Below are 27,450 nucleotides of genomic sequence, written 5' to 3'. Positions count from 1 at the left end.
ACGTGGTCGCCTGTGCCTCTGTACGAGACGTGCGCCTGCTGAACCTCAGGGTGTAGCCTTCTTACAAGCGATATCTTATCCGGGTACCCTCAGCCCCACCTCACTGCTAAAGGAGAATGCTGAGCTGAGCCTTAACTGCCAGATGCCCCGCCCTTCTTTCTATAAAGCAAGGATTGTGATTCAGGTGGCTGTCTTCGTCTTTGACATATGTTGAGTCTTACCAGAATTTTTAGGTGCTATAGGCCACTGTTCCCTTGCTAGACTGTTGAACATTTTCTTGGTTTTCTACATGTTAATTTTTAGATCCAGCGTTCTGCTCTGCCTGCCTAACTCATTGATCATGAACAGGACAAGTTGTCGGGCTAGTTGGTGGTGATCCATTCTTTCCTTGACAGCGCTTAATGCACACAAGGAGAAGACATAGAAGACGATGTCAAATGCTCCGACCATGATTGATCATGATTTGCAGGTTGCGGGCACCTGCCCTGCAGCCCCCTGTGTTTGCTTTCCCGCGAGGCACCATGCAGCAGCAGTCTCACCCCGAGGATAAACGCATTCCCTTGCAAGTTAATGTAACTGGCAAGGGAGGGGCGCCAGCGTCGCTGCGCGGGAGACTGCTGAAGCCCCCGCGCGGGAGATGGGGCTGTTCGGCTGGGATCGTCGGCGCGAGCGGGCATGTCGCTCGCGGCTTCGCTCTTCGCCGGCGGGGCGAGGAAGCAACGGGGAGACCCGCACCCGTATATCGTCCCGTCCGGCCTTCGGAGTATATATCCCTTGCCATAGTGCGGGCGAACATTCGCTCGGAACCTTGCTGGTGAGTCGGACGGCCTCGATTCATTAGCATATCTTGTTGCTAGCTGGCGTTATTGTCGCTGTAGCAATAAATGCCTGTTTGTGTCAGCCAATATGTCGTTCCTTTGTTCCCTCAGAGCAAGGTCCGCTGTGGTTGGCGTGCGCTCGGTACCGTACGCGATCACGGGGTGGGGTCCTGGCTTCTTTGAACCGTGTCAACCACGATTGAGCGGGGAGAACGTACTTATCTCCTCAAGCCAACCCCACAAGTTCTCCACCTGAATGACTCAGCAAGGCAATGTCATCAGCGAATCGCAGATTATTTAGTTATTCTCCATTTATTCTTATTCCCAACTGTTCCCAATTCAGGCCTCGGAATACCTCCCGTAAATAGGCGGTGAGTAGCATTGGCGAGGTCGTGTACACTTGCCTGACGCCCCTCCTTACTGGAATTTCATTGCTGACTTTATGGAAGGCTATAGTAGCTGCCCAGTTGTTATCTATATCTTCCAGCATTTTTACATAAGGCTCTTCTACACCCTCATTACGCTATGCCTGAGGTTGCACTGAGTCTAGTTGTTTCTCGTAATCTATTAAGGCTATATATAGAGGTTGGTTATTTTCTGCCCATTTCTATATCACCTGATTGACAGTGTGAATATGATCTATTATGGGATATCTTTTACGAAAGCCAGCCTGATCATTTGGTTGTTTAAAGTCTAAGGTTGCCGTAACTCTATTTACGATTACCTTAGTCAATACCTTGTAGGGAACGGATAGTAAGCTGATCGGTCTATGAGTTTTCAAGTTTTTGGTGTCTCCCTTCTCATGAATTAAGGTAATGTTTGCATTCTTCCAAGCTTCTGGTACGGTCGAGTTCATTAGGCATTGCGCATGCAGGGTGGCTAGTTTTTCTAGCACGATCTCTCCCCTTCATCCTTGAACAGATCTGCTGTTACGTGATCGTCTTCAGCTGCTTTTCCCCTTTCCATTGCTCCTAAAGCTGTCTTTACTTCCTCTTTTTTTTACTGGCGGGATGACGCATTGCTGTGCGCTACTTTTCTCTCATTAACGCTCTCATTACATTGGCTACTGTACAGATTTGTGTAGAACTCTTTGGCTATGTTAACAAATCTTATCCATATTGCTAATGACATTGCCTTGCTTGTCTCTTAACGCATACGTCTGGTTTTTACCTATGCCTAGTTTCCTCTTCACCGCTTTTAGGCTACCTCCGTTCTTTAGAGCATGCTTGGTTGTCTCCATATTAAACTTCCTTATGTCGGCTACCTTGCGCTTATTTATTAAATTCGATACCTCTGTCAGTTCTATTCTGTCAGAAAGCCCTCATGTTTTGGCGTTTCTTCTCAGATCTTTCGTCACCAGAGATAGCTTTCCGGTATGCTGTCGAACTGTCCTACCGCCTACTTCTACTGCGCACTCCGTAATCTTCGACATTGTAATTGCGCTACTCATGGTTTACACAAACAAGAACGACACATACAAACAGGGTGCAAACTATCAGCTGATTTTATTGCGTGGGAATTTCGTTTTATATGAACTGTTAAGGTTTAAAAATAATGGACACAAAAACAAGTAGCTTCATGGAGATGAGTTGTCTAACCTTCTTCTGCTGACAGGCATGCGTGGAGGATGCAGTCTTTTTTCACTTCCTTAAAAAGGTAATCTCTCGCTTCGTCAGTGCAACCGAGGGGTCGCTTACGCAAGTGCCTTCTTTCTCAGACGTCATGCAAAATGATTCATATAGCTCCGTTTGCATTTTGTCTTTTGATCGAAGGATGACGGTGGTGCTATCAAGCAACAACAGCTTGATAGCACCACTGTCTCTTAGAAGCTGTTCTTAGATTCACTCCGTAATGATGGCTGTCAGGTTATCAACATTGTGTGAACATCAAGATCGTCTTCCTGAGTTAAAGCCGAATATATCTTTTGCATCGATATCCTGAATTCCTGTACTTTCCCTCTTACCGCTAACTCGTTAATGGACTTCCTCTTCACTAGCTTCTTCCGTTCTCTCTTCAAGTCTAAGCTAATTCGAGACCTTACCCTTCTGTGGTCGCCACACCGCACCTTTCCGTGGACGGCCACAGCCTGAACGATGCCAGGTTGAGCGCATAGTATGAAGTCGATTTCATTTTTAGTCTCACCATTGGGGCTTTTCCAGGTCCACTATTTTAGTCTGCGCCGACCGAAAGTGTTGTGTTTGGCGCTTTTTAACATTGCGCCAAGGTACCCTGCATCACAATTCTGAACCTCAAGCGCCAAGCTCATCGCCGAGAGTTTCTTCTTCCCTGCTGACTGGACAGTATACCGCCGCATTGAAGCTATCTGCCGGGGACACGCTACACACCGGCGCCACTAGAGCTGGACGGGGCTCTGCTCGAGTATCCTGAGGGCTAGCCACTCGGGCAGGGCCTGGCGCCTACTGAAGGCCTTACCCTGCCTACAGATTCCGAGGCGTCCTATACTGGTCCTCGCCATCTCAAGAACCATCAGCGCTGCTGCCCTGGCAGTACTGACGGCAGACCAGTTCTCCCCACCAAACGCTCCTGTCTCCAGTCCCCCTTGAAACCCTGCAAGCCTGCCCAGTCCCAGTACCCCTGCAGTTCCCCCACATGTCCAGGGCCTAATCATGGCCCAGTGATATGCAGACATCACGGCCCACGGGCTGCAGTCAGTCCTGGACCGACCACGGAGACGAATAGCTCCGGGGGGGGGGGGGGGGCGATCACCCACCAGATGCCCTGCAGCCTAGACGCCTCAGAGGTTGCGTCTCCTGGCGATAGAAACATCAGCAGAAATTTACAGGTTAATCAGATCCGATGTGAACACGAACGTGCCCTTCTAAATACTCTAGCTCTGGTGTCGATAGCGACAGCGAGGGCGAGCTAACGCAGTCGTCACCCCTTTTGGCTATCAGGAAAGCTTCGATAATCTCGCTTTCAGTTTTGCTGCGTGCATAGGAGAGGAAAGCAGTTTTGTCTAGGAAGGGAACGCAGTTGCGGCTGTCACAGTTTTTGCAGTGTAATGGCAGATTGCTGCCTGTGCCGGTGTGCATCGATCGTCTATGTTCCAGGGCTCGCTCATTGAAGCACCGGCCAGTTTGGCCGATGTGAACCCGCCCTCATGATAGAGGTATCTGGTAGATAACCTCGAAGGCACACCTGGTGAACTTAATCTGATGATTCTTCTTGCAAGACCTGCGTTCTGATCTTGTTTCTTTTTTCTCTTCCGAGAGCATGGGACAAACTTTTTTCAACTTTTTTCATCAGGGTGGCGGCAATGGAGCACATTCCCCCCACGTATCTACTCGAGAGATAAATAGAGGCATCGCACCCGCTACTCTGCCGTGCGCAGCAGGCTGTACTCTTTTCACAAAGGCTACATAAAGAAAGACTGAAACTAAGCATTTCGACAGATTTGCCTGCCTGGTTGGGCTTGAAGACATAATAAACTGCACATCTCCAACCTAAACGAAAAAAATTACTTTTGAAACCCAAAGTTTCGAAGCAGGCTCGGCTCCTTTATCAGGGGTGTCTGGGGCACTAGCTAGAGTCTAAGTATAGAGGGGATGAGGGGGTCAAAAGAACGCAAGCTGTCATGCGAAAGGTGTGGACGCAAGCCTCCCCCTCCCCCATATTCCGATCTCGCGCAGTGCAGTTCATAAAAGTCACCCCTTCTATTTTCCAATAGATTGAGCTGCAGGGCGGACAAAATTATGTGCTGAAGAACACAAAGCGAAAAAGGCGTGCGAAGAAAAAAAACCTTCTGCCTCTCTCTGAACCCCAACACAGCGACAAGGCGCATTACTGTTGGAATTAGCAACGCCCTGCCGCGTTTCTTAAAGACTCAAAAGGTAATGTTCGGCTCACAAAGGACGCTTACATTAAATACTGTGCAACTAAGTAGATGCAAAAAAGTAGAAGTGCCCGTATATAGAAGGCGGGTATACGTGTTTTCAGGACCAACATATCAACTATCAGCCCTGTTTCACCGGAAGGACTAATTTATTAGCTACGAACCGCATTTTCGTTATTGCCACTTCGTAGTTTTCGGAGACATCCATATTGCGAGGGACGTTCAGAACGCAAGCACAAAACGATCAAAGAGCAGCACCCGCAAACCAGACGTAAACAAACCTTTGACTGCCTAATATTAGCATAACTCGGGTGAGAAACGAACAGAAAGCCAGCAAATCTGCGGCAGTCTCAATTACAGTACCGACGAACTTCATTCACACGTTCATTACAGAAGAGAGTGAAAATGAGCTCAAGAGTTTCGCATATCTCAACGCAACACACAGCATGAATATCCAGCAGAGTGCACAGGAGAATACAGTGGATGCTGTTGTATCTTGTTGCGCGGTTGAAAAATATCTCAGGATAATCTCGAAGCCGCAAGCAATGCACACAGCCCAGATACGTTAGCAAGGAATGTGTAGCGTCCCTCAAACCGCGCTCGGCGCGCAGGCCATGGAACGCGGCGCCGGACAAGGAAGAGGAGGTTGTGCTAGGTCGTCGCAGCGTGAGCAGCGCAAATAAACAGTTCGAACCTGAATGCTGTCGGAGCTGGTTCTTCCTCGCCTTAGCTCCGACGGATTTGCGACCCGGCTTCGAACACGCAACCCCATCATACTAAATGGATTCCCCTGGCTCTTCCGCCCTTCCTACCGGCGGCGACCCGTCCGAGAACGCTCAGCCTATCGGTGCTTCGGTGGCCGAGTTCCAGCCTATCAGCGTGCCGCCAATTTTGCCCTATAGCCCGCACGCCTGGCGCCTGCAGGTTGAGGCACATTTCAAGCTGCGACGTCTCACCAGCCAGGAGACTAAATTCCTCCACCTTGTTTCGTCCTTGCATCCTGACGTCTCTGAGAACTTAGTGGACACCATCAGCTCGCCGGACTCGGCTCGACCCTTCGACACGTTGAAGGCGGCTATCATCGGCCGCAAGTCAGCGTCCGAGAGCAGCAAACTCCAGCAGTTCCTCAGCGCTACAGAGCTTGGTGAAAGCCGCCCTTCGCAGCTCTTCGGTCGCATGCTTCTGGGGAGAGTGCCACAAAATTCGGCGCATATTCGAAAAAAAATGGCGCTGCGCGTAAGCAATCGCGCCCGCGCGCGGTAAAAAAAAAACAGCGGGGAAGGACCCCCGGAGAGCGCGTAAACCTTGCGTGGGCTTTCCACTCAGCTCGCCGGCGCGGTGCCAAAGTAAACATATAGCCACGCGCGGCGTCAATTTTTCTGGAAAGTCGGAGAAGTTTCTGCTCGTTGTCGCTGGAAAGGGGTAACTTTGTCCGCGCTAAAGTGATACCCTCTCCCCTTCGCTCTGGCGTCGATGACTCCGCGTGGCGAGAATGACCTAGATTTTTCTGGACGGTGATTTCCGCGCTCGACCAATGGGGTCGCGCGCACGGCGCGAGAAGGAGAACGAGCTTGTGCAGTTGAAGCTGCGAGTATGTGCGCGCCTGCCTTGGCACAAAGAACAAACAGACGCGGGCTGCACCTATAAATGAGGGGCTACAACCGCTGTTTGTCAGCCCGAGCCGCCGTTTAAGCTTCTGAGAAGCGCGCCTGCTCGACTCCCGGGGGAACACCACTCACCCAGCCACGGACCCGCGAGGCAACGTGCGCCAGTCTGCGGATCGGCCCTGTCGTGCTCCTCAGGTCGTCGGACTGTCGTCGCAGTGCCCGGTGAACAAATTGTGTTTTCATTATTTTTCTCTGCGTTAGTGCACTTTAGGTGCAAAAATTCTGTTGAATTGTAATCTCTCTCCTTTGTTAGTTTGCACGAGTTGCATTGTATTTGTAAATCACTTCGTATCTGCTCGTACGAGTGATTGTGAAATACTCTGTATCGTCTCTTAGCTGTATAAACTTTGTTTTGTTTTGTGAACCTTTGGCTCCGACCCATTCTCTGGCTTGCGACCGGCGAAAGCTGGGCACCAAACGACTAACCCCCTTGTCACATGGTAGCTGGTCTCCGGCTGAGCTTGCCAAGCTGACTCGAGGGCATCTCCTTAGTGACCGAGACCGCTACCCCCACACGCTCTAAGGGTGTCTGGGAACGCACGCAGAAGTGCGCGAAGTGGTGACAGAGACTACGCTGCTACTACGACCTACTACTGCGTGAGTTGTTCCTTTAGCGTCTTCCCCAACACATGGTCCCCATCCTCGCAGCTGCTGGTGATGTTTCAGTAGACAAGCTCGCTGAACTCGCTGACCATGCTGCGGACTACTCACGGCTCCCCAACGTAAGCTCTGTGACCAGTCCGCCTCCAACTATTGCCGCAGACTCCCAGCTTGGCAGCATCGAATGTCGACTTGATGCTCTCGCCAGGCGGCTCGATGTCCTCTCGCCTTTGCCGCGCTGTTCTCCGCCGAGGTTCAGGCCACGCCGCCGCTCCCCGGAATCCCAACCATCCGACGCGCGGCCAGCCGCCTCGTCCTGGGCTGTCTGCATGTAGAACAGTATTTTCGGCAGCTTTGCCCGCAAGTGCACACACCCGTGCTCCTGGTTGGGAAACGCTGCGACCGGTCACTGACGGCCGCCTATTTTACGTCTCAGACAAGATTACTGCCGCTCGGTTCCTGGTCAACACGGGAGCACAAGTCAGCGTCATAGCGTCCTCTTTGGCAGATCGCCGTCACAACGAACAGACCTCCCCGCTCCAAGCGATCAACAACAACCCCATTCGCGCGTACGGCCAACGGTCTCTGACGCTTAACCTCGAATTGCGCTGCACGTTCTGCTGAATCTTCATTATCGCTCACGTCTCGCAAGCTGTTCTCGGCGCGGACTTCCTCAGTTTTTTCAACCTAGCCGTCGACATACAAGCTCATCGCCTTATAGACCTCAGCACGCACCTCTTCGTCAACGGCCTACTCTCCACCACTGCGGCCACGGGGCTTCGCGCTCTCGTCCCTGTTTCGCCGTATGCGAAAGTTCTGGCTGATTTTCCTATCCTCACAAAGCTGCATACCAGAGAGTCACCGGTGAAGCGCTCGATCACTCACCACATTGTGACTTCGGGACCTCCGGTGTTTGCTCGCGCTTGCTGTTTGTCGGGAGAAAGCCTCACTATTACTCGCCGTGAGTTCCAACACATGCTTGAACTCTGGACAGTACGCCATTCCTTCAGCAACTGGGCATCGCCACTTCACATGGTCCGGGCGACTGGAGACCATGTGGAGATTACTCCGCCCTCAACGTTCACACTTTACCAGACCGCTACCCACTTCCTCACATACAGGACTTAACATCAAATCTGGCTTGGTGCACGATCTTCTCTAAATGGACTTAGTGAAGGCTTATCATCAAATTTCTGTGGAGCCCGCTGATATTCCGAACACGGCCATTACCACACCGTTCGGCCTCTTTGAGTACGTGCGGATGCCTTTTGGCTTGCGCTACGCCGCACAGGCTTTTCAGCGAGCTATCAGCGAGGTTACGCGGGGCCTCGACTTCGTGTTCGCTTACATCGATGATCTCGTAGCAAGTTCATCCGGTCCTGAGCATGAAGCCCATCTGCGCGCCGCCCTCTTCTACCAACTGGATGAATATGGGCTCGTCATCAACCCGAGCATGTGCCTCTTTTGCTAGCCACAATAGATTTGCTCGGCCACCTTGTAACTCCACAGGGCATTCGGCCTCTCGACAGCAAAGTCAAAGCCATTCAATATTTTCCCGCCCTCCTGTCGCTCAAAAAGCAAAGATAATTCTTGGACCTCCTGAACTTTCATCGCCGCTTTCTCCCGAAGTACGCCTCTTTCCTGAAGCCTCTGAGTGATCTTTTGCAAACGAAAAAAGATTCTGCTGCGCCACTTGAGTGGACGGAGGACGCTGCCGCTGCATTTTCTACTGCCAAAAAGGCGCTCGCAGACGCCACTTTGCTCATACATCCCGTTCCTGATGCTCCACTGCGCCTCGTCACTGGCGCGACGAGCATTGCCATCGGCGCAGTTCTTGAGCAGTCTCTATTTGGCAGCCCCTCGGTTTTTTCTCCCAAAAGCTGAAGCCACCTGAGACTAAATACAGCACCTTCAGTCGAGAATTGCTCGCTGTGTACCTCGCCATCAAGCACTTTCGTCATTTCCTGGAGAGCCGGGACTTTCACGTCATCACGGACCATAAGCCCTTGACGTTTGCCTTCCGAAGGAACCACAGTACCTACACTGCACGCGAGAACCGCCAACTGTGTTTTATCTCCGAGTTCACAGTGGATCTCCGTCACGACCATGGCCCGCAGAATGCTGCTGCTGATACGCTTTCCCGTGTTAGTGCCATGGCGTCCGAATCACCAGTGGACATAGAGGAACAAACGGCTGCACAGCGCAATGATCCAGAGCTGCAACATCTTCGCTCCTTATCCACGTCCCTGTCCTTCGCCGACTGTCCACTGCCGTTTTCCTCCCAGTTCATTACGTGTTAGACATCCACTGGCGTCTCACGCCCCTACCTGCCTTTGGCTTTCCGTCACACCATTTTCGAATAACTGCACCGCCTGAGCCGCCCTGGTATTCGTGCTGCGCAGAAGCTGATCACATCTTGTTTCCTTTCGCTAAGCATCAATGCCGACGTCCGCAACTGGGCACGAACCTGCCTTCACTGCCAGCACGTCAAAGTTCACCTTTCTTGTAAACCAGCGCAACGACTCGAAGCCAAACAGGGAAGAGAAACTAACAACAGAATGGTTTTATTCTAGACACCAGTGCTTAAATACACGCTGGTATCGCAAAAAATCAGAAAGCTTTTCTGTTTTTCTGCGATACCAGCGTGTATTTAAGCACTGGTGTCCAGAATTAAACCATTTTGTTGTTAGTTCAGCGCTGTGTTTTGTCCCTTCCCTGTTTGTCCTCGAGCCGTTGCGCTGGTTTACAAGAACCATGTCTGACCAACTCGCCCACCAGTTCATGTTTAATGTTCACCGGCATACCGTCACGCCTGCCTTTCTTTTTAGGCCGCCTGACGCACGGTTTTCCCACGTTCATATAGACCACTCCCATTATCATGTGGGTCCTCTCCCGTTATCATGTGGGTCACCTGTGTTGACCGTTTCACCCGCTAGCCCGAGGCGTTGCCCATTTTTGACACTACAGCTGAGACCGTTGCTTCGGCCTTCATGGCCGGCTGGGTCTCTCGTTTCGGCTGGCCGTCTGTCGTCATCCCGACCGCAGCCGCCAGTTTCAATCAGCCCGGTTTGCTGCTCTTGCCAATATTCTCGGCGTTCGCCACATCCATACGACCGCCTACCATCCTTCGGTCAATGGCATGGTAAAACGTCTGCGTCGACAACTGAAGGCTGCCCTTACCACTTATCAGCCAAGGGAATGCCGGCCAGACCACCTTCCCCTCGTCCTCTTCGTCATTCATTCGATACTGAAGGCTGTTCTAAGAGGACCTTGGTGTGGGCTAGTTGGTTCATACTGCTACGACACAGACTGACAAAGCGCAACGGAACTAGGACGAGTAGAAGAAACACGAAACACAGGACAGGCGCTACTGCCAACTTTTATTGCGTCATAAAAAAACAGCACAATTCATATGACGCAATAAAAGTTGGTAGTAGCGCCTGTCCTGTGTTTCGTGTTCCTTCTACTCGTCCTAGTTCCGTTGCGCTTTGTCAGTCTGTGTCGTAGCAGTATGAACCAACTAGCCCACACCAAGGTCCTCTTAGAACATATTTCTCCTACATTGGGCTCTTTTTTCTGTCAACGACCTATGCACAATTCTGCCATAACCCTGGTCAACCTGGTTCCTGTCACCACCTGCAAGTCGAGAGTAGCGCCTGTCCTGTGTTTCGTGCTTCTTCTACTCGTCCTAGTTCCGTTGCGCTTTGTCAGTCTGTGTCGTAGCACTGAAGGCTGACTTCAGCAGCTCTTCTGATATGCTAATCTGCATCTCATTGGAAAATTCGTCTCTCCTTCCCCCCTCCGTTAATCTATGACGCTTCCACCGACATCGAGACCTACGCAACACATTTCGCCACATTACTCCTGTCATCCCTGCGGCCCGTCACCCTCAGTCCGTGTTCGTAAGCCACGACCTGGCCTCCTGCAGCCATGTCTTCATCCGCCGTGACCGCGTCCGTCCACTCCTCACGCCGGCCTACGATGGACCACTCCGCTTCCTCCATCGTGCGCAGAAGACCTTCAAGTTAGACGTCAACGGCCGTGAAAACGTCGTGGCTGCTGACCGCCTCAAATCAGCGTACATTGCCACTCCTCTGCCCGTCGGCCCTAAACTCGCTTTCGCTTCGATGGCGCCACCATTGTGCGTAGCTTCCTCCAAGCACATCCGCTGGGCGAATCCTGTGGCTTCGATCTACAGGGGGAGGGAGCTCTGTCGCGCTCCTCGCGCCGCGCTCGGCTCGCAGGCCATGGCACGCGATGCCGGACAAGAAAGAGGAAGTTAGGCTAGGCCGCTGCAGCGCGAGCAGCGCAAATAAACTGTTCGAACCTCCACGCTGTCCGAGCTGGTTCTTCCTCGCCTTAGCTCCGACAAATGCAATTCACACCCCGGTAAGTCGTCGGTAAACTGTTCCCAGTATTCCGGGTGAGTCACGACGATAACGGAGGCCGGTGGGCAGACGCCGGCACGGGCGGGCTGTCCCAATCTCTTGACATCTCGTTCTTCTACCGCACAGATATGGAAGGTGAAGTACTTGTGTCCTCACAAGAGACGCGGGTAATGCACCAGAGCATATTTCTTCCACTTCATTTCTTCCCTTCCACAGCCGCTCACTCTCGCACTCCGCTACTTCCCTCGGCGTGAAATAGGCCAAAGGCCTGATCGCTTCGTCGCTTCCTGTGAGAAAGTTGGCTTCGAAACTTTCAAACAGGCGGCCCCCAAAAGATACACTGGCCATTTATAAGGCGATGAATAAGCGCAGAATGGGCGGAGAGCACTTTCTGGCGTAAAAAAGCATAAAATATGAGAGCTTGCGTACATGAAACGCCTACGAGACTTCGTGCCGGACTGCTTCAGGAAGAACATGGCGGACGGAAGCAACTCTCATACCGGAAGTGGGCGCTGTCCTATACCATGCGTCCGCGGCGCCACGAACGCTTTCGGTACTTAGCAAAGCTTATCCAGGGGCTATAATTAATCCAAGGTCGGATGAATTGTTCAGCTCAGTGCAGAATCAGTGGTTTCTTGCCGTGATCAGAACAACTTGACCAAATGCATTTTTTTGATCTGAACGAGACAAAAATTTGGTAGATCAGCAAATATGTCGCCATTACTAATGTCATCTGCTAGCAACGTCTCTGTTAACAGCAGCAAGTTGCTAACAGATGACAACATCAGGCTTGACACGAGCTCTCGCTTTGGAATGAAGCTGCATATCTCCGTAAAGCTGCCGAAAACCAAACATTAGAACGAGAACACGTTTGGGTACAGTGTAGTGCACTTACGTCGCTGTGGTGGCTAGCAGATTTCTTTTACTCTTTGCTCAGTCTCATCAAAAAAGGAGCTTTTGTGACCTGTATGAAGGGTTTAATACCGCTGATACATACCTCGCTTTCGAAATATTTGTAAGCATCATTCATTAAAACATTATTTTCCAAGAGATGCACATTTAATATTAAGCCCACTTTAATCCAGCTGAGGCAGCCATTTCTAATATTTCAACATTTGCCTAAATGTTAGTTTGCTGAAACATGTCGATTGGATTGTTGTGCATTATGTGTGACCAAATTATTGAGTTTCAATGCTCATTATTCCTAGATAGACTAGTTCTTTTTCCTTTTCATTTTACTGCTAGATGTAATACATTTTATATATGTGCTACTTTACGAAATGTAAAACCTAGTACTGAAATTTCACGCATGTCTGTGTTCATGCACGTCTAATGTGCAGTGAGCATCACATCGCATGATGCTTACTGATTACCTTATCCCTTTACTGATCCCTTGTTGAACTGGTGAGTTTTATATAATAAAATTATTAAATAGCCGCTGCGGTGGTTGAAAGTGGTTATGGCGCTCGGCTGCTGTCCCGAAAGACGCGGGTTCGATCCCGGCAGCGGTGGTCTAATTTCAATAGAGGCGAAATTCTAGAGGCCCGTGTACTGTGCGATGTCAGTGCACGTTAATGAACCTGAGGTGGTCGAAATTTCCGGAGGCCTTCACTACGGCGTCCCTCATAGCCTGAGGCGCTTTGGGACGTTAAACTCCCATAAACCAAACCAACTGAAATGATTAAATATAAGTTTTATTGGATTATATCGCATATCTTCGTGCGTGCGCGTGTCAGTTGTATTGCTCAATTTTTTCTCTAATGTTTACATAATCACACTGCCCTACCTTTGCCTTTTCGTATTTGTCAACCTGTGTCGTGCAGCTTTATGCCCCAAGACCTCGTACTGTATAAATGGGGAAATAAATAATTGAATTGAGCCAGGGACGACAGGCTGTCGCTCTATCAAATAAGCTAACCAGGACGGGAAGTAGATGACAGGGCAAAACCGAATTGATCATCAACTCCGATTGAGAATGCTAGCGCAGTAATAGATATAAGGTAGGTGAATTTTCCCGTGTTCACCAGCATTTAAGGCCTTTTAAGCCACCCAGCACCTTGCTTTCTCAGAGCGTTGCTAGCCGCACAGCCCACGGAATTCAGTGACCGGTTAAGCCGCCGATGGAAAGGCAATGATAAACGCGCAAGAAGAAACAAAAGCTGCAACGACGGCATTATATTGTGTGCTGAAAGAAATCCAAATAAGTAAGCACAGAGTGACAGGCGGTGCCAGCGAGGGCAGCACAGGCGTCGCAAGCCTCAGCGCGGCGGCCGACGCCTACTTCAGCCGCGTGGACATACTGCGTCCGACAATTGGATCGCCGCGGGTTGCAAGGCCCAGTGGCGAAAACAATACCGCAACAAAAAAAGAGGGGCACCATATCGCCGCTCGCGCGTGCCTTGGGGTGGAATAAAAAGAGAGCGCCGTTAAGGAGGGGTTTTTCTCGCTTTCCTGCCTCCATGTCCTTGTTCCTTTGTCGTCGCGTATTTTACTCCCCTGGCGGCCTCTCGCCCAACGCTGTCCCGTATAAAAGCCCCGCGCAGTGCAGGGTCGCACATTGGAAATATTCGTTTCCGAGCGCCCAAACCCAGCATCAGCATGAACGGCTACGTAAGTGATCCGCGCATAGCTATGCTCACACGGATGCTGGAGACACTTGCTGCTCAAATTCAGCCAATGGGAGAGAGGCAGCACGAGAAATCTTTCGTCGATGCGGACTGGTGCAGTGAAATGCTCCCTGGATTGATAACACCCCCGGGGAAGTTGCTCAAACATGTGTTATCGGAGTTGATCAGCCATATTTTATTTCCTCTGTTCCGTCGGAAGCTCACGTTTTATAAGCTGGAAGCAAGACAGCAAAACGATATCCCTTTTTTTAAATACAGCTAATGAGCCACTTTATAGCTCTAACTCTCACTGCAGCCGCACTCTTTAACAGTACGATACACATAGAACATTTTGGCATGGCAGCAAGCACTGGCACAAAACTTCCGCAATTTAAACTGCGCTATTTGGACGCATTACGAATACAGCCAGTGAAGGGCCCACCTGTGGCTGTTCACAAATCGCTAATGCGCTCATTTTGTTTTCGATTCCTTCAGACCCTTCTTGCCTTCCTTGGCGTCATCGCCGCTGCCTACGCCGGTGGCTACGGCGGTTACGGCCTTGGCTACGGTGGCTACGGTCTTGGCTACGGACACGGCTATGGAGGCTACGGACACGGCTATGGCGGCTACGGACACGGCTATGGCGGCTACGGACACGGCTACGGACACGGTGGTGCCATCGCGGCTACCTCTGTGCAGAAGATCTTTCATCATGCCCCCGCCCGCGGTAAGTTTAGTCTAACGTTGGGGCAGAGCACATAATTGTATGCTGCTTTCCATTTTATCAAACACTATCGGTTGTTGTGAGGACTACTACAGTGAATTTCGTATGTAAATCACCGCAACAGCCAGATCCGAAAATAAAACTAAAAAATAAAAAGGATCAATAACACATCGCACCGACTCCTGCGAAGGATGCGCCATCACCCAGACTTTCACAACCACAAAGCTACCACTTTCTGTGCAATGCAAATAGTCAATTATTCAATAGCGCTTTTCTACGTCTATATGCGCAGCTTGAAAAACCCAGTGTGCGTGTAATATATATATATATATATATATATATATATACAAAGTTATACACACAAACACACACACACACACACACACACACATATATATATATATATATATATATATATATATATATGAAGCAAACAGTAACCAAGCCCAAGGAGAGATTTGCAGAATGTTCTTCTTTGATTCTGTGGTGTCCTGAACAATGGGACAATATACAATATAAGAACAGATGCAAAATGATGAAAACATTCCAACGGTCATTCTAAGCGGTGCTCGTTTACTTCACTAGCCAAACTTGCAGGGATAAAATTTCACGCATAGAAACACAGATATCTTAGTAATTTTGATGCATCGGTGACGAAAGTAAAGCACCGAGCGCTTTTCTTTCTTTCCAGCTGTAGCTGTTGGCGTTGCCCACGGACACGGCCATGGCTATGGCGGCTATGGACACGGTCTTGGCTACGGTCTTGCCCTCGGCCACGGTTATGGATATGGCCATGGCTTCGGACACTACGGTTAACCTTCATTTTTATCATAGGTGAGCGATTGCAATGGAACGGCTGTTAACTGGTGCGACGTTAATGTGCTGCGAGGGACTGCTCGCCGACTGAGTGCATCCTTGTGTCTGAACTATTAAAAACATATCAGAAGTCGTTGGGAGGACCCCTCTGCAATCAATGCATAAGAAAAGCACAGAGGAGACATGGGATGAACGTGTACACTTCACCTCTACATAATTTAATCACAGTACTTAGAATAATGAGAGCATTAAGAGCGTGTGGCGGCTGAGGTCCACGTAAATGGAAATACCTTGAACGCCATGGAAACTTTGTGTTTCGGTGCCACAGTTGCTTTATGTGTGTTTTTTTGGTCTTTCAACAGTCAACGGGGATGCTCAAAACAATGAAGAGATGTATCCGGCGCCAGCCACAAGCACGGAGTCGCGATCGATGAAATAATCAATAAATTTGTTAACTTATTCAAAATCATCCGTTGATGGTCTCATTTATTTAATAGTCAGTGAAACCAGCTGGATGTGGAAGAGTGCAGTCGGAATGCGAGAGCCAAAAATCACAGGCCTATGAACGAGGGAACAGAATTCTCGACGTTGATTCGGGTTGTGGTAACGACCACCATGCTCAAAGCCAAGTATTGCGGAATGATATGCCCATCCCGAATGAATAAACGTAGCTCGTAGAAGCAAACGAGAACTTCCAAGTTGACGAGTGTAATGCGATTTAAGCAATTTTTTTACTGCTTTCTTCTTTAGCCTTTTGAGGGCCGAGCGACTCGTGTTGACCAACTTGTTTCGATGCCGGCAAACGAACAACCAGAAATACAGCCGACAAATGAGCGCCACAGAGAAAGGACGTGCACGAGGCTGACTGGAGCTTTATTGATGCTAGACGTGTGCATATACGGCACGATGAGAGGTAGAAGGGAAGCAGAGGGGAGAGGTAGGCTGCGTAACGCTGAGCGAACTGAAGTAGTCACGTCAGAGGGAAATTACAAAAGATAAAAAAAAGTACAAAAACCTGCGGGGTAAAGGACCGCTCCTTGAAAATATACGAGCTAAAAACGTGTGTAAAAAGGCGCGATCTAAAAGCAGAGAACCACGTAGAAAAGTTAAAAACGCGCAATTAACTGCCGGCACATGTCTGGGATACTGACTTAAAACGGTAAAATTGGCCAAAATACTCGGAACTCCTAATCGTTGAGCGCAACAGACGGGGTGCTAACGCAAGCCTCCTTATGATTGGCAGTGGCAACAGCTTCTAATACTTATAGAGCGTTAGCTGGTCATTCTTTTTTGCAAAGAATGTTGTGTTCTAGCAGAGGCGGCTGCACCCGCTCGGCTTGCAGTGTTTACAATGCTGAGGCAAGTTACTTCCTGAAACGTTCTTAACCGACCTCGCACGTTCCATGGCAAGTTCGTAAAAACACCTCCCGGTCTGTCCAATGTACACGTTCCCGCACGACAAAGGAAACTGTACACCCCGCCCACTTCGCACTATGTGTGCGGCCTTTGATGTCGGCTCCACTGTTCCTTTGTTCACCTTAGCACACAACCTTCATGGGCGCGGAAAACAGCAGAGTCGCTCCGCACCTTGCTGCAATCTTTTTGAGAATGTGACCAAGACCATGTGTGCAAGGGATGACAACAGTCGGCTTGCGTACACTCCCTCCCGTGGAAGAGCTGGATGTACGGGTGTTGGGAATGCCTTTGTGCCGTCGCACCCCAACTTTTCGCTAACAGCTGACACAATCCTCGCAAGAAAACCCGCTTGTTTTTAAGTCAGGGCACTGCACCCCGGACATGCGCCGGCAGTTGCGCGTTTCTAATTTTTTCACGTTGTTCTCGGGGTTTAGAAAGCGCCTTTTTATACACGTTTTTAGTTCGTATATTTTCAAGGAGCGGTCGTTTACCCCGCTGGTTTTTGTACTTGTTTTTATCTTTTGTAATTTCCCTCTGACGTGACTACTTCTGTTCGCTCAGCGTTACGCAGTCTACCTCTCCCCTCTGTTCGTCCTTCTCTTCCTTCTTCCTTTCTTTGGCTGTGTGCCGTTGCGCAGAAAAAAATATGAGCTTCAATCGGCATAGGAGTTGGCTATTCATGATGGTTACTTATGCACGTTTAGGAGCCGTACTGTCGGCGAAGAAATTCGCATACTCATATAAATGGCTGGCAGCGATTATGTTGCTCGAAGCTTTCAACGTTAGACAACAAACATTTCGTGCGTCTACTTAAAAATACACACGTTGCTATAACCGAAACTACTGCCCTGTTGAATGGCAAAAGAAATAATGCGCATGCGAGCGTAGTTCAATATAAAAGAGTAATACAGGAGGCTGGCTAGCAGGCCATTGCATACGTCGATGATTAAACGTTGTTGTTTTGTGGAGATGACCAATGATCGCTAACGTGAATGGATGCACTCTTGGCAGAGAAAGAACTGCGCAAACCATAAACGCACGGGGAAGAGGCAAGGACGCACACAAACGCTGACTAACAACTTTATTACGCGAAGGAACACAAGGCGTGTATAGAGCGATCTCAGCATCTTATAAAAAACGTCAAAACGTGAACACGTGCCAAGAAAAAAAAACACAAACCGCAGGAAAACTACCGCGCTATAAACTATAGTCCTAAACTTGGACGGCCCGCTCTGACCAAACATAGAAACCACGAACGTCGCACAGCGAAATCACACAGTCGAGTGCCACCCAAGTGGACGGTGGAAAGTGCACTCAAACAACATTCGGCGGCAGCCGGCGCCTGTACCTCTAAGGGTGCGAACAAAAAATGGGTAACGAAAGACGCCTCCTTTGCAGGAGAACAGTTCTAAAGAATGCTGCATCTTTGGGATATATGCGATGGAGGTCAGATATATTTTATGATCACTGCCAGTTTCTATTGCATATAGAGAAAGTGGCATTGATCACTGGGTGGTGTTGTTCACTGAAGCATTGAATACTGTATGATATGAAGGAATTTGGATCCAAGATTATTGCTGCATATCTTTAATGCTCTCCACTTGAAGTTGCGCTTAGTGGTAGTGATACAGAATGCCCGGCTATAATTACCTGTAACTTATCAGGATCCGTGATTTTCAATTTTTTTTTTTGAGTTTGGTTGTGAGTTCAGCTATTAAGGGTCCCAGCAGGGGAATGCGCATTCAAGCAGTTACTTACATGAGCACATTATAATTGGTAGTTGAAATTCGATGGAACGTGGCTAAAGTTTTGTCTCAAAAAATCCTAATATGGAAGCTGAGTTATTTGCTGCATAATTATCGAGCTTGGTCTCATGCAAGTCGAAAGACAAAAAGATGCCTAAATATTCTTTTCAAGGAAAAAGAAATATTTTCATTCGCACACCGACTGCATGGGCACTTTTATAAAAAAAACGTGACATGTACAATTTTTAAAAAATTCAGCCTCGTCTCTCAGTGCGTACGAGCGCAGCTGTCACACTATCGAAGTCATTTTAAATGGCTGTACCTGGCATTGTTAATTCATCATCATCTTCATAAGCCTGAATACGCCCACTGCAGGCCAAAGCCTCTCCCAATCACCCCCTGTTCTAACCCCTCCCAATTACCTCTGTCCCAATTACCCCTGTTCCCACCTACCCCTGCACTCTACTTCTATATAGAATCATATATAAAACACACTTATCAGCGAAAATGCAAAATGATGAATTAATTACATCTTTCATATCAATTTTATAACGCTAAAAGAAAAGGGGCACCAGGGCACTTGGGATTTGGCAGAGCCCCAACTTGAAGAAATACCGTTTCTGACATTCCGTTGGTTTCCAGAAGTTAAGGAATCAGTAAATCTTGTGCAACGACACGAAATCACTGCTTAAATCTAGGGAAATAAACTTAACTAAGATGTAGCTGTTAACTGCTAAAGCTCTCTTTAAAATGACGTAAATTTGGGCTAGATGGTGCACACTTCTTGAGAGAGAAAATAATAGCGCTAAAGGAAGACACAGCTAAGACCGACACAGGACAATTGCTAACTTCATATGACGTCAATTGCTGCCAAGCCAGTAGATATAAAAAAATCAAGCCACCAAGAACACGAACACGATGCATCAACCAAACAGTTCAAGATGTGACGTTTCAGTTTCGAAATGGCGGACCAAAGTATCGCTCACACAATCTTTTCCTCTGTTTTTTATGTCGAACGCTTCTGAAACCTCCCCCGTCTTCTTATCTCTACTCCTGCCCATAATCTTTATTTCCTGAAGTCGTGGTTCACACTTCTTGCAATGAATGCATCTATTTTGCCCTGACGCATGTTCGGCCGCTCGATTACACAAAAAAGATTCTGCACAATGCTGTGAAACATGCGCACCTCCTAATTCTTTTAGCAGGCGCGTGTGGTCAGGTGCACGATCATTATGCACAGTCCGGTTTGGTCCACATAGGCTTTTCCGCAGGGTAATGGTATCTCGTATATCAAACCTGCGCAGCACTTCACGTGCTGCTTGCCATTCCGTTTGTTATTTATTCATTCATTTAAAATACCTGCAGCGCCTGAAGGCATTATTGCAAGGGGGAAATACATACTTGTTGCCAGAGGTCATTGTGTGAACAAAAAAAGACGAGAAAAGAAAAGAATGGCGCCACAATAACCACAATGACAAACAAGAAAAAAATTGAAAGGAATGAACGAGCAAATTAAACGAAGGCACCGCGCAAACAGCTACACGTCTTACAACAAAGCCCGAAACAATGTTTCACTCTGACATTCAGCAATTTTCTGTGCAAATCGATTCCATTCGCTGACAATGTGTGGAAAAAATGAATAACGAAAGACATTAGTCCGACAATTAAATTCTCTTGTTTTGAGTCGGTGATCGCGCCTATAAGACACAAAATGAGGAGGCAAAAGGTAAGCTTCTCTGTCTACACTAACTGTTCCGCAATGCATTCTGTATAGCATTTCTGACCGCAGGTTTTTTTTGCGCCTGCTTAACAGGTCCCATTCCAACCCATCCCTAAATAATGTAATTCTAGACGTGAAGTTATATTTATTGCAGACAAATCGAGCTGCACGGTTGGGCATCCTTTCTAGCATGTCGGAAAGAAGTTTATTATGGGAGTCCCAAACCATGCAGGCGCACTCCAAAATAGATCTTTCGTTGTAAGTGAAACATTTCTCTAATTTTTGCAGGCGCTTTTCTGAAATTATGTTTGATGAAATTTAGCATTTTGCAAAGCCCTTGCTGATATGTATTCGACATGTTTACTGCAGGTTAGTTTAAATAAAAAATAAACACAAAATATTTGTATTCGCTCATTCGCGACAGCTGTACAGCGTTTAAAGTATAATTAAACAGGGAGAAGTTGTGTTTACGTGTGGAGACAAATTGACATTTAGTGGGGTTAAGAGACATCTGCCACTTAATAAACTAGCGCTGTATACAGTCTCCAAGTTTCTCTGGAGATAATCACGGTCAGAGGAACACTTGAAGTTGTGATCAATGACGCAATCATCTGCATACAGACTTATTTTGCATGGCAGATAATGAACAATAAAATTGATATATATCACTGATGTATCATTGATATATATCAAAAGCAGCAAGAGCCCCAAAACAGATTCGTGAGGGACTCCAGAGGTGACTGCAACATAATAGGATTGTGAGCCATTAATTACTACGCGTTGCTTGCGATCCTGTAGATAGCACTGTATCCAGTCATTTAGCAAAAGAGGAAGGCTTAGAAAAGATAATATAGGCAACAACAACACATGGGGAACTGAATAAAAGGCTTTCTTAAAATCCAGAAATATGCAGTCAATCTGTACACCAAGGGCAAATGAAACAAAAAGATCATGACAGAATTCCAAGAGTTGTGTTGAACACGAATGGCCAGATTTAAAACCATGCTGGGATTCTGGAAAAAAAACTATTGTTTTCTAAATGCTTTATTACAGCGCTGTACACTATATGTTCCATCGTTGCTGCATACACTTGTGAACAAAATTGGTCTGTAATTGAATACAGTGTGTTTTGGGCCACTTTTATGAATTGGGACTACATTTGCAGCTTTCTGTCCTTGAGGTAAAGATGGAGATCCTAAGGATTTTTCAAATATGACAACCAGAAAATAGGCAATCACGTTGGAGCGAGCCTTTAACACGTGGGAAGGTAGGCCATAAGGTCCTTTTGCCGAGGAAACATCCATATTGGCAAGCAATTTGACAACGCCATTGTAGGTCACAGCGAGTTCGGTCATAGACTCTAACACAACGTCATGAGTAACCGGCAGTTCATGATGGAATAGAGTCTTGAAAGCAGGTTGGAATGAAGTATTAAAGTAGCAGGCCTTCTCATAGTCATCTGTAAGTAATATATTGTCAGGACTCGTCAGAACCCCGAGGAGAGCTGAAGGTAAAACGGTTTACTGGTTAACCAGAGAAAGTCTCTGCGCACTTCAGTTTCTTCTTCTTGCCTCGCGCTCGTAGACCAAGTCTTCATCTTGGGCGTCTTCTTGCATGCGGCATTTGCCCCCCTCCTCAGGAAGCATCGTCTCGATGGTAACAAAAGGAAGTAGGAGGTCAAGATCGGTCCGAGTAGTACGACTTCATACGTACACCATGGACGACGTCGACTTGTTGCTGGCGTCGCTTGGATGTCGATAACCCGTCCGGCACCACCTCATACGTGACGTCGGTTAAACGTCGCAGCACAACATAGGGCCCGAAGTACCGCCGTAATAATTTTTCGGAGAGTCCACGACGGCGAATAGGCGTCCAGACCCACACTTTGTCGCCAGGTTCATACATCACATGTCTGTGGCGAAGATTGTAGCGTCGTGCGTCAGCCTCCTGCTGAGTTCTGATGCGCACGCGCGCTAGTTGGCAAGCTTCCTCTGCGCGCTGTGCGAATTCCTCGGCGTCCTGATCGACATCGTCGCCGTCGGCATTCGGGAGCAACATGGCATCTAGCATAGTTGTCGCTGGTCGGCCATGAAGAAGGCTGAAAGGCGTCATGCGAGTGGTGTCTTGTTGTGCCGTAATGTAGGCGAACGTGACGTAGGGAAGAAGTTCGTCCCAATTCTTGTGGTCTACGTCCACGTACATACAGAGCATGTCTGCGATTGTCTTATTGAGGCGTTCCGTCAATCCATTGGTTTGGGGTTGATAGGCTATCGCCGTAATGGCAGTTGCTCGGTCAGTTATAATGAGTGCCGGAGCGCCATGCCTGAGGACAATGTTCTCAACGAAGAACCGAGCTGCTTCGGCGGCGGTACCCCTGGGCAGAGCCTTTGTCTCCGCGTAGCGAGTTAGATAATCGGTGGCGACAATTATCCATTTATTCCCGGCAGTAGACGTCGGAAATGGTTCCAGGAGATCCATGCCAATTTGCTTGAAAGGTGTCTTTGGCACTTGAACAGGGTGGAGTAGACCGGCTGGTTTTTCAGGGGGTGATTTACGACGTTGGCAGTCTACGCACGTCCGTACATAGTTCTTCAATGTCGCCGGTAGTTTCGGCCAGTAGTATCCGCGCTGTACTCTAGCCAACGTGCGGGTGTAGCCTAGGTGGCCGGCGGTTGGCTCGTCGTGACACGCTTGCAAGACTTCTGTGCGAAGAGCTGTTGGGACGACGAGTAGATGACTGTTCCCCCCAGGACGGAAGTTCTTCCTGTGAATTACGTCGTTGCGAAGAAAGAATGACGAGAGGCTGCGGGCGAAAATCTTAGGCACATCCGTAGTTCGCTTCTCGAAGAAACCACTAAGAGGGAGCAATTCCTGGTCGTCTCGCTGCTCTTGGGCGAGAGTTGCGTCATCTATGACTCCTAAAAAAGCAGTGTCTTCATCGGTCATTGTGAGGGTCCGACTGGTGCTCACGAAAGGCAGTCAGCATCCGCATGCTTCTTTCCGGATTTGTAAATAACCGTCATGTCGAACTCTTGTAACCGAAGGCTCCAACGCGCGAGTCTCCCTGAAGGGTCCTTTAAGTTCGTCAGCCAACAGAGAGAGTGATGGTCGAAAGGGGCGAGCGTACAAGGAAGGGCGGAATTTCATAACCGCCCATACAACTGCAAGGCATTCTTTTTCTGTTGCCGAGTAGTTCGCTTCAGCTTTAGACAGAGTCCTGCTGGCATAAGCACTCACTTTTTCCACACCATCCTGGCGCTGCACCAATACAGCACCTAAAACACATTGCTTGCATCGGTATGAAGCAGGGTAGGGGCATCGTCATCAAAGTGCGCCAGGACAGGTGGCGTCTGTAGGCGTCCCCGGAGTTCATTAAAAGTTTGGTGCTCTTCTTCACCCCAGCGAAAGACAGCGTTGTCGCGTGTCAGTGAAGTTAATGGCCAGGCTATTCGTGAGAAGCCAGGTACTAAATCGACGGTAATAGGCGCAAATCCCCAGGAAGCGCCTAAGCGTCTTTTTGTCCGTAGGTGTTGGGAACTTGGCGACTGCGGAGAGCTTTTCGGGATCAGGCCGGACACCTTCTTGGCTAACAACGTGTCCTAAGAATTCCAGCTCCTCGTAACCAAAGTGGCACTTCTCGGGTTTGTGTGAGGCCCGCAGATCGCATGGCCTGGAAAACAGCTACCAAACGGCGTAGATGCTCCTCGAAGGTTGCCAAAAACACGATCACGTCGTCAAGATACACCAGGCATGTTTGCCACTTGAGTCCTGAGAGCACAGTGTCCATCAGCCTCTGAAATGTTGCTGGTGCCGAGCATAAACCAAATGGAAGAACCTCCTCTTCTTTGTCCCGTCTGTCGCGCTGTTATGGATCATCTTAAACTCATACAACCCATCAGGAGTGATGAATGCTGTCTTCTCCCGATCGCTCTCATCTACTTCAATTTGCCAATATCCACTTTTCAAATCCATTGAAGAGAAGTAACGTGCATTTTGTAGCCGATCAAGGGAATCATCGATGCGAGGGAGGGGGTACACGTCTTTTTTGGTCATTTGATTGAGCTTGCGGTAGTCAATGTAAATCGTAAGCTGCCGTCCTGTTTTTTAACAAGTACCACGGGGGAAGCCCAGGGACTCTGTGACGGCTGGATAACGTCGTCTCGAAGCATTTTGGCCACCTGACGCTGAATAGCCTCGCGCTCTTTCGTAGCCACACGGTAAGGATTTTGTCGAATCGGGCGAATCGCGTCATCCGCGATAATGCGATGTTTGGTCAAAGGTGTTTGGCCAACCCGCGATTCTGAAGCAAAACAGTCTTGAAAGTGATCTATGAGATCCAAAAGACGTTCCCGTTCTGAAGACGACAGATTTGGACTCACATCGACTATGGGTGCTGGCGCCTTGCTCACTGATCCTTCCAGTTGCAGCACGAAATAGTCTTGGTCACTTGGGACGCTATCGAAGAAGGCCACAGTTGTGCCTTTCGGAATTTTCCGACTCTAGTCGCTGAAGTTTGTCAGCAGCACTTCGGCGTGCCCGTTGGTCAAACTGACTAGTCCTCGAGCTATAAAAACACCTGTTGGTATCAGGGTGACGGCCAGTTCGGCGACGCCATCGCCGGTATGCGCCACGTCGCACTTCACTTCAACAAGAGAGCACGATCGCGGAGGTAACGTCACCCCCTCATTGGCAACTCGTAAGGGCATCAGTGGTACTTGCGCATAACCAAGGTCTCCATGATTTTTGGTGAAGGCAACGTTTTCCCGAAAGCTGACCACAGCCCCATGAAGGCGCAGAAAGTCCATGCCCAAGATGAGGTCTTTGCAACAGTCTGAGAGGATAACGAAGCTGCCAACGAACACTGAGTTTCCAATTCCTATGCGGGCAGTGCACTTCCCAGTCGGTGCCAGTAGCTGACCCCCAGCACTTCTTATTACTGGCCCCGTCCATGCGGTTTTTAATTTGCGCAGCTTGTCAGCCAGTGTTTGACTAATGATTGGAAAATCCGCCCCGGTATCCACCAGAGCGTGTACCTCCAGCCCATCAATGCAAACGGCGAGGTCAGCGCTAACAACGTCGTCTGGGTTGCTCGTCTCTCTCGGCATTTGCAGCGGAAGTGCGCTAAGGTCGGCGCTGTCATTTTGTCGTCGGGGCTGCTTATCTGGTTCGGCATGTTCGGCGCTAATGTAGGCGGCATTTTCGGTGGTAGTGCGGCAGCGTCAATGTGAACAGAGGCGTCACAGTCATGGGTTGCAGTCGGCAGTTGCGGCGGTAGTGAGGGCTTTGAAACTTTTCGACTGGTTGCAACCTCCCCTCGCGAGGTTGCGGCGGTTAGTTTCCCCGGCGAGGGCTCGGGGTCTGCCGTCCGCTAACGTCAGCATCGCTACGACGCGTCGGTGAAGAATAACGCCGTGGAGATGGGGAGCGGCGGCGGAAGCCCGGCGAGTAGGCTTCCCTGCTGAGCGGCGGGTCCTCGAGGTGGGCACGGCCAGCGTCGAAATGGCGTCGAGCAGAACCAGGCGGAAAGGCCTGCCCCTCTTGGCGGTAGCTGCAGTACCGATACACATGGCCAGGTTGTCCGCAGAAGAAGCAGAGTGGTCAGCTGTCATAAGAGCGCCACAGGTCAGTTCGGCGCGGCTGAGGGCGGCTGGGACGTGCCCGCTGAGGCTCCTGGAAGAACCGCGTCTGCTGACAGCTCGCTGAGCTCGGTGGGGCGTGGTCTGGCGGTGGACGACGAAGGACTTCAGCAGTTTGTAATGCCAAATGGTCGGCAGAGTAAGTAATTGCTTGGTAAATGACAAAATCAGCGAAGAGTCGGATATTAGAAGCAATATTACAAGGTAGGTCATTAATATATATCAAGAATAGGAGCAGCCAAGCACGGTACCTTGCGGTACACCTGGCAGTACCGGTGTTAACGACGAAGGGTGTCAGTTGGCATATACGAATTTCTGGCGGTTAGCTAAAACCCCTCGAATCCAGTTTAGAACGCATGGATGAAGATTAAGACGCGATAACTTTAACAAGAGACGACCAGGGGGAGCTTATCGAACGCTTTTTCGAAGTCTCAAAATAATGCGCCAGTCGCGGTGTTGCTATCTAGGTTTAAATGTAAGTCGTGCAGGAAAAGAACAAGTTGAGTGTCAAAGGAATGATTTTGCGGAAACCATGCTGACTTGTGTGAAAAATGAAACGGATGTTAGGAAGTTAGCAATATGCGAGTATAATACATGTTCCTTTAATTTACAAGAGACGCTTGTAATGAAAATTGGACGGCAGTTACTCGGTGATAATCGGCTTCCTTTCTTGAAGACTGGAATGACCTTGCCCACTTGCCAGTCATGTGGAAGTGAACCGGTGTTGAGTGATTCCTGGAATGTAAGTGATAATAAAAGGCTACACGTATGCTTAATACTTTTCAGCACTTTTTCGTTTATACCGTCAACATCGGTGGATGAAGAGGTTTTCAGTGATTCAGTTATTTGACAATGCCGATAGGATCAAATGTGATGTTTTGCATGAGAGGATGCGTATAGTATGGCGGATCAGGAAAACTGTAAAGTCCTTCATTAGTAAAAACCGAATTAAATGCTGTGCTTAGACAATCTGCAACCTCAGTGCTAGGAATCGGAGATTCAGAACTCATCATCATCATCATCATTTATTGATCCCTTAAGGACCCTTCACAGGGTACTACATAAGGGGGGCGTCGTACGTAGGACAGTACAAGAACAAAGTCAAAGAGGTTGAAAAAAAAGAACAAATATAGTAAAACACATATATAAATATACAATGAGGGCAATTAGGACAACGAATACAATCAGTAACATCAAATGAGAACACAATTAAAACAGTTACAAAAAATCAATCGAGTAGAGAAGGGGATTTACAAACGAGTGGCTCAAGCAGATCAAACTATGGGCGAGAAAAGAAATATAGACAAATTTAATGTTCAAAGAAAGACAGTAACCGGTCTTTGAATTTGACAGGGTCCCTTTCCATGACAGTAGAATCTGGCAATTTATTCCATTCCTGTATTGCAATTGGTAGAAATGACTTGATAAAAGCAGATGTTGATCCATGCAGGCGCTGTATAC

General features: G+C 48.7%; 1 protein-coding gene across 1 annotated transcript; it reads left to right on the top strand.

Annotated features, from left to right (window-relative positions):
* Positions 1 to 13,812: 13,812 nt before the first annotated feature.
* On the top strand, positions 13,813 to 15,941 carry LOC144100778 (uncharacterized). Its single transcript, XM_077633620.1, has 4 exons — positions 13,813 to 13,936; positions 14,428 to 14,659; positions 15,348 to 15,490; positions 15,835 to 15,941. The coding sequence occupies exons 1-3, from the start codon at positions 13,925 to 13,927 to the stop codon at positions 15,470 to 15,472; spliced, it is 369 nt and encodes a 122-aa protein (XP_077489746.1). The 5' UTR covers positions 13,813 to 13,924; the 3' UTR covers positions 15,473 to 15,490; positions 15,835 to 15,941.
* Positions 15,942 to 27,450: the final 11,509 nt, after the last annotated feature.

Source organism: Amblyomma americanum, chromosome 8, assembly GCF_052857255.1.
Source record: "Amblyomma americanum isolate KBUSLIRL-KWMA chromosome 8, ASM5285725v1, whole genome shotgun sequence".
NCBI lineage: Eukaryota > Metazoa > Arthropoda > Arachnida > Ixodida > Ixodidae > Amblyomma > Amblyomma americanum.
Note: the sequence above shows the minus strand (reverse complement) of the source record. Positions and strands in the feature narration are given on the sequence as shown.

Excerpts from the sequence above, each read along its gene's own strand:
- LOC144100778 (XM_077633620.1), top strand. Across the intron at positions 14,660-15,347 it reads TCATCATGCCCCCGCCCGCG|CTGTAGCTGTTGGCGTTGCC; the intron begins GTAAGTTTAGTC and ends CTTTCTTTCCAG.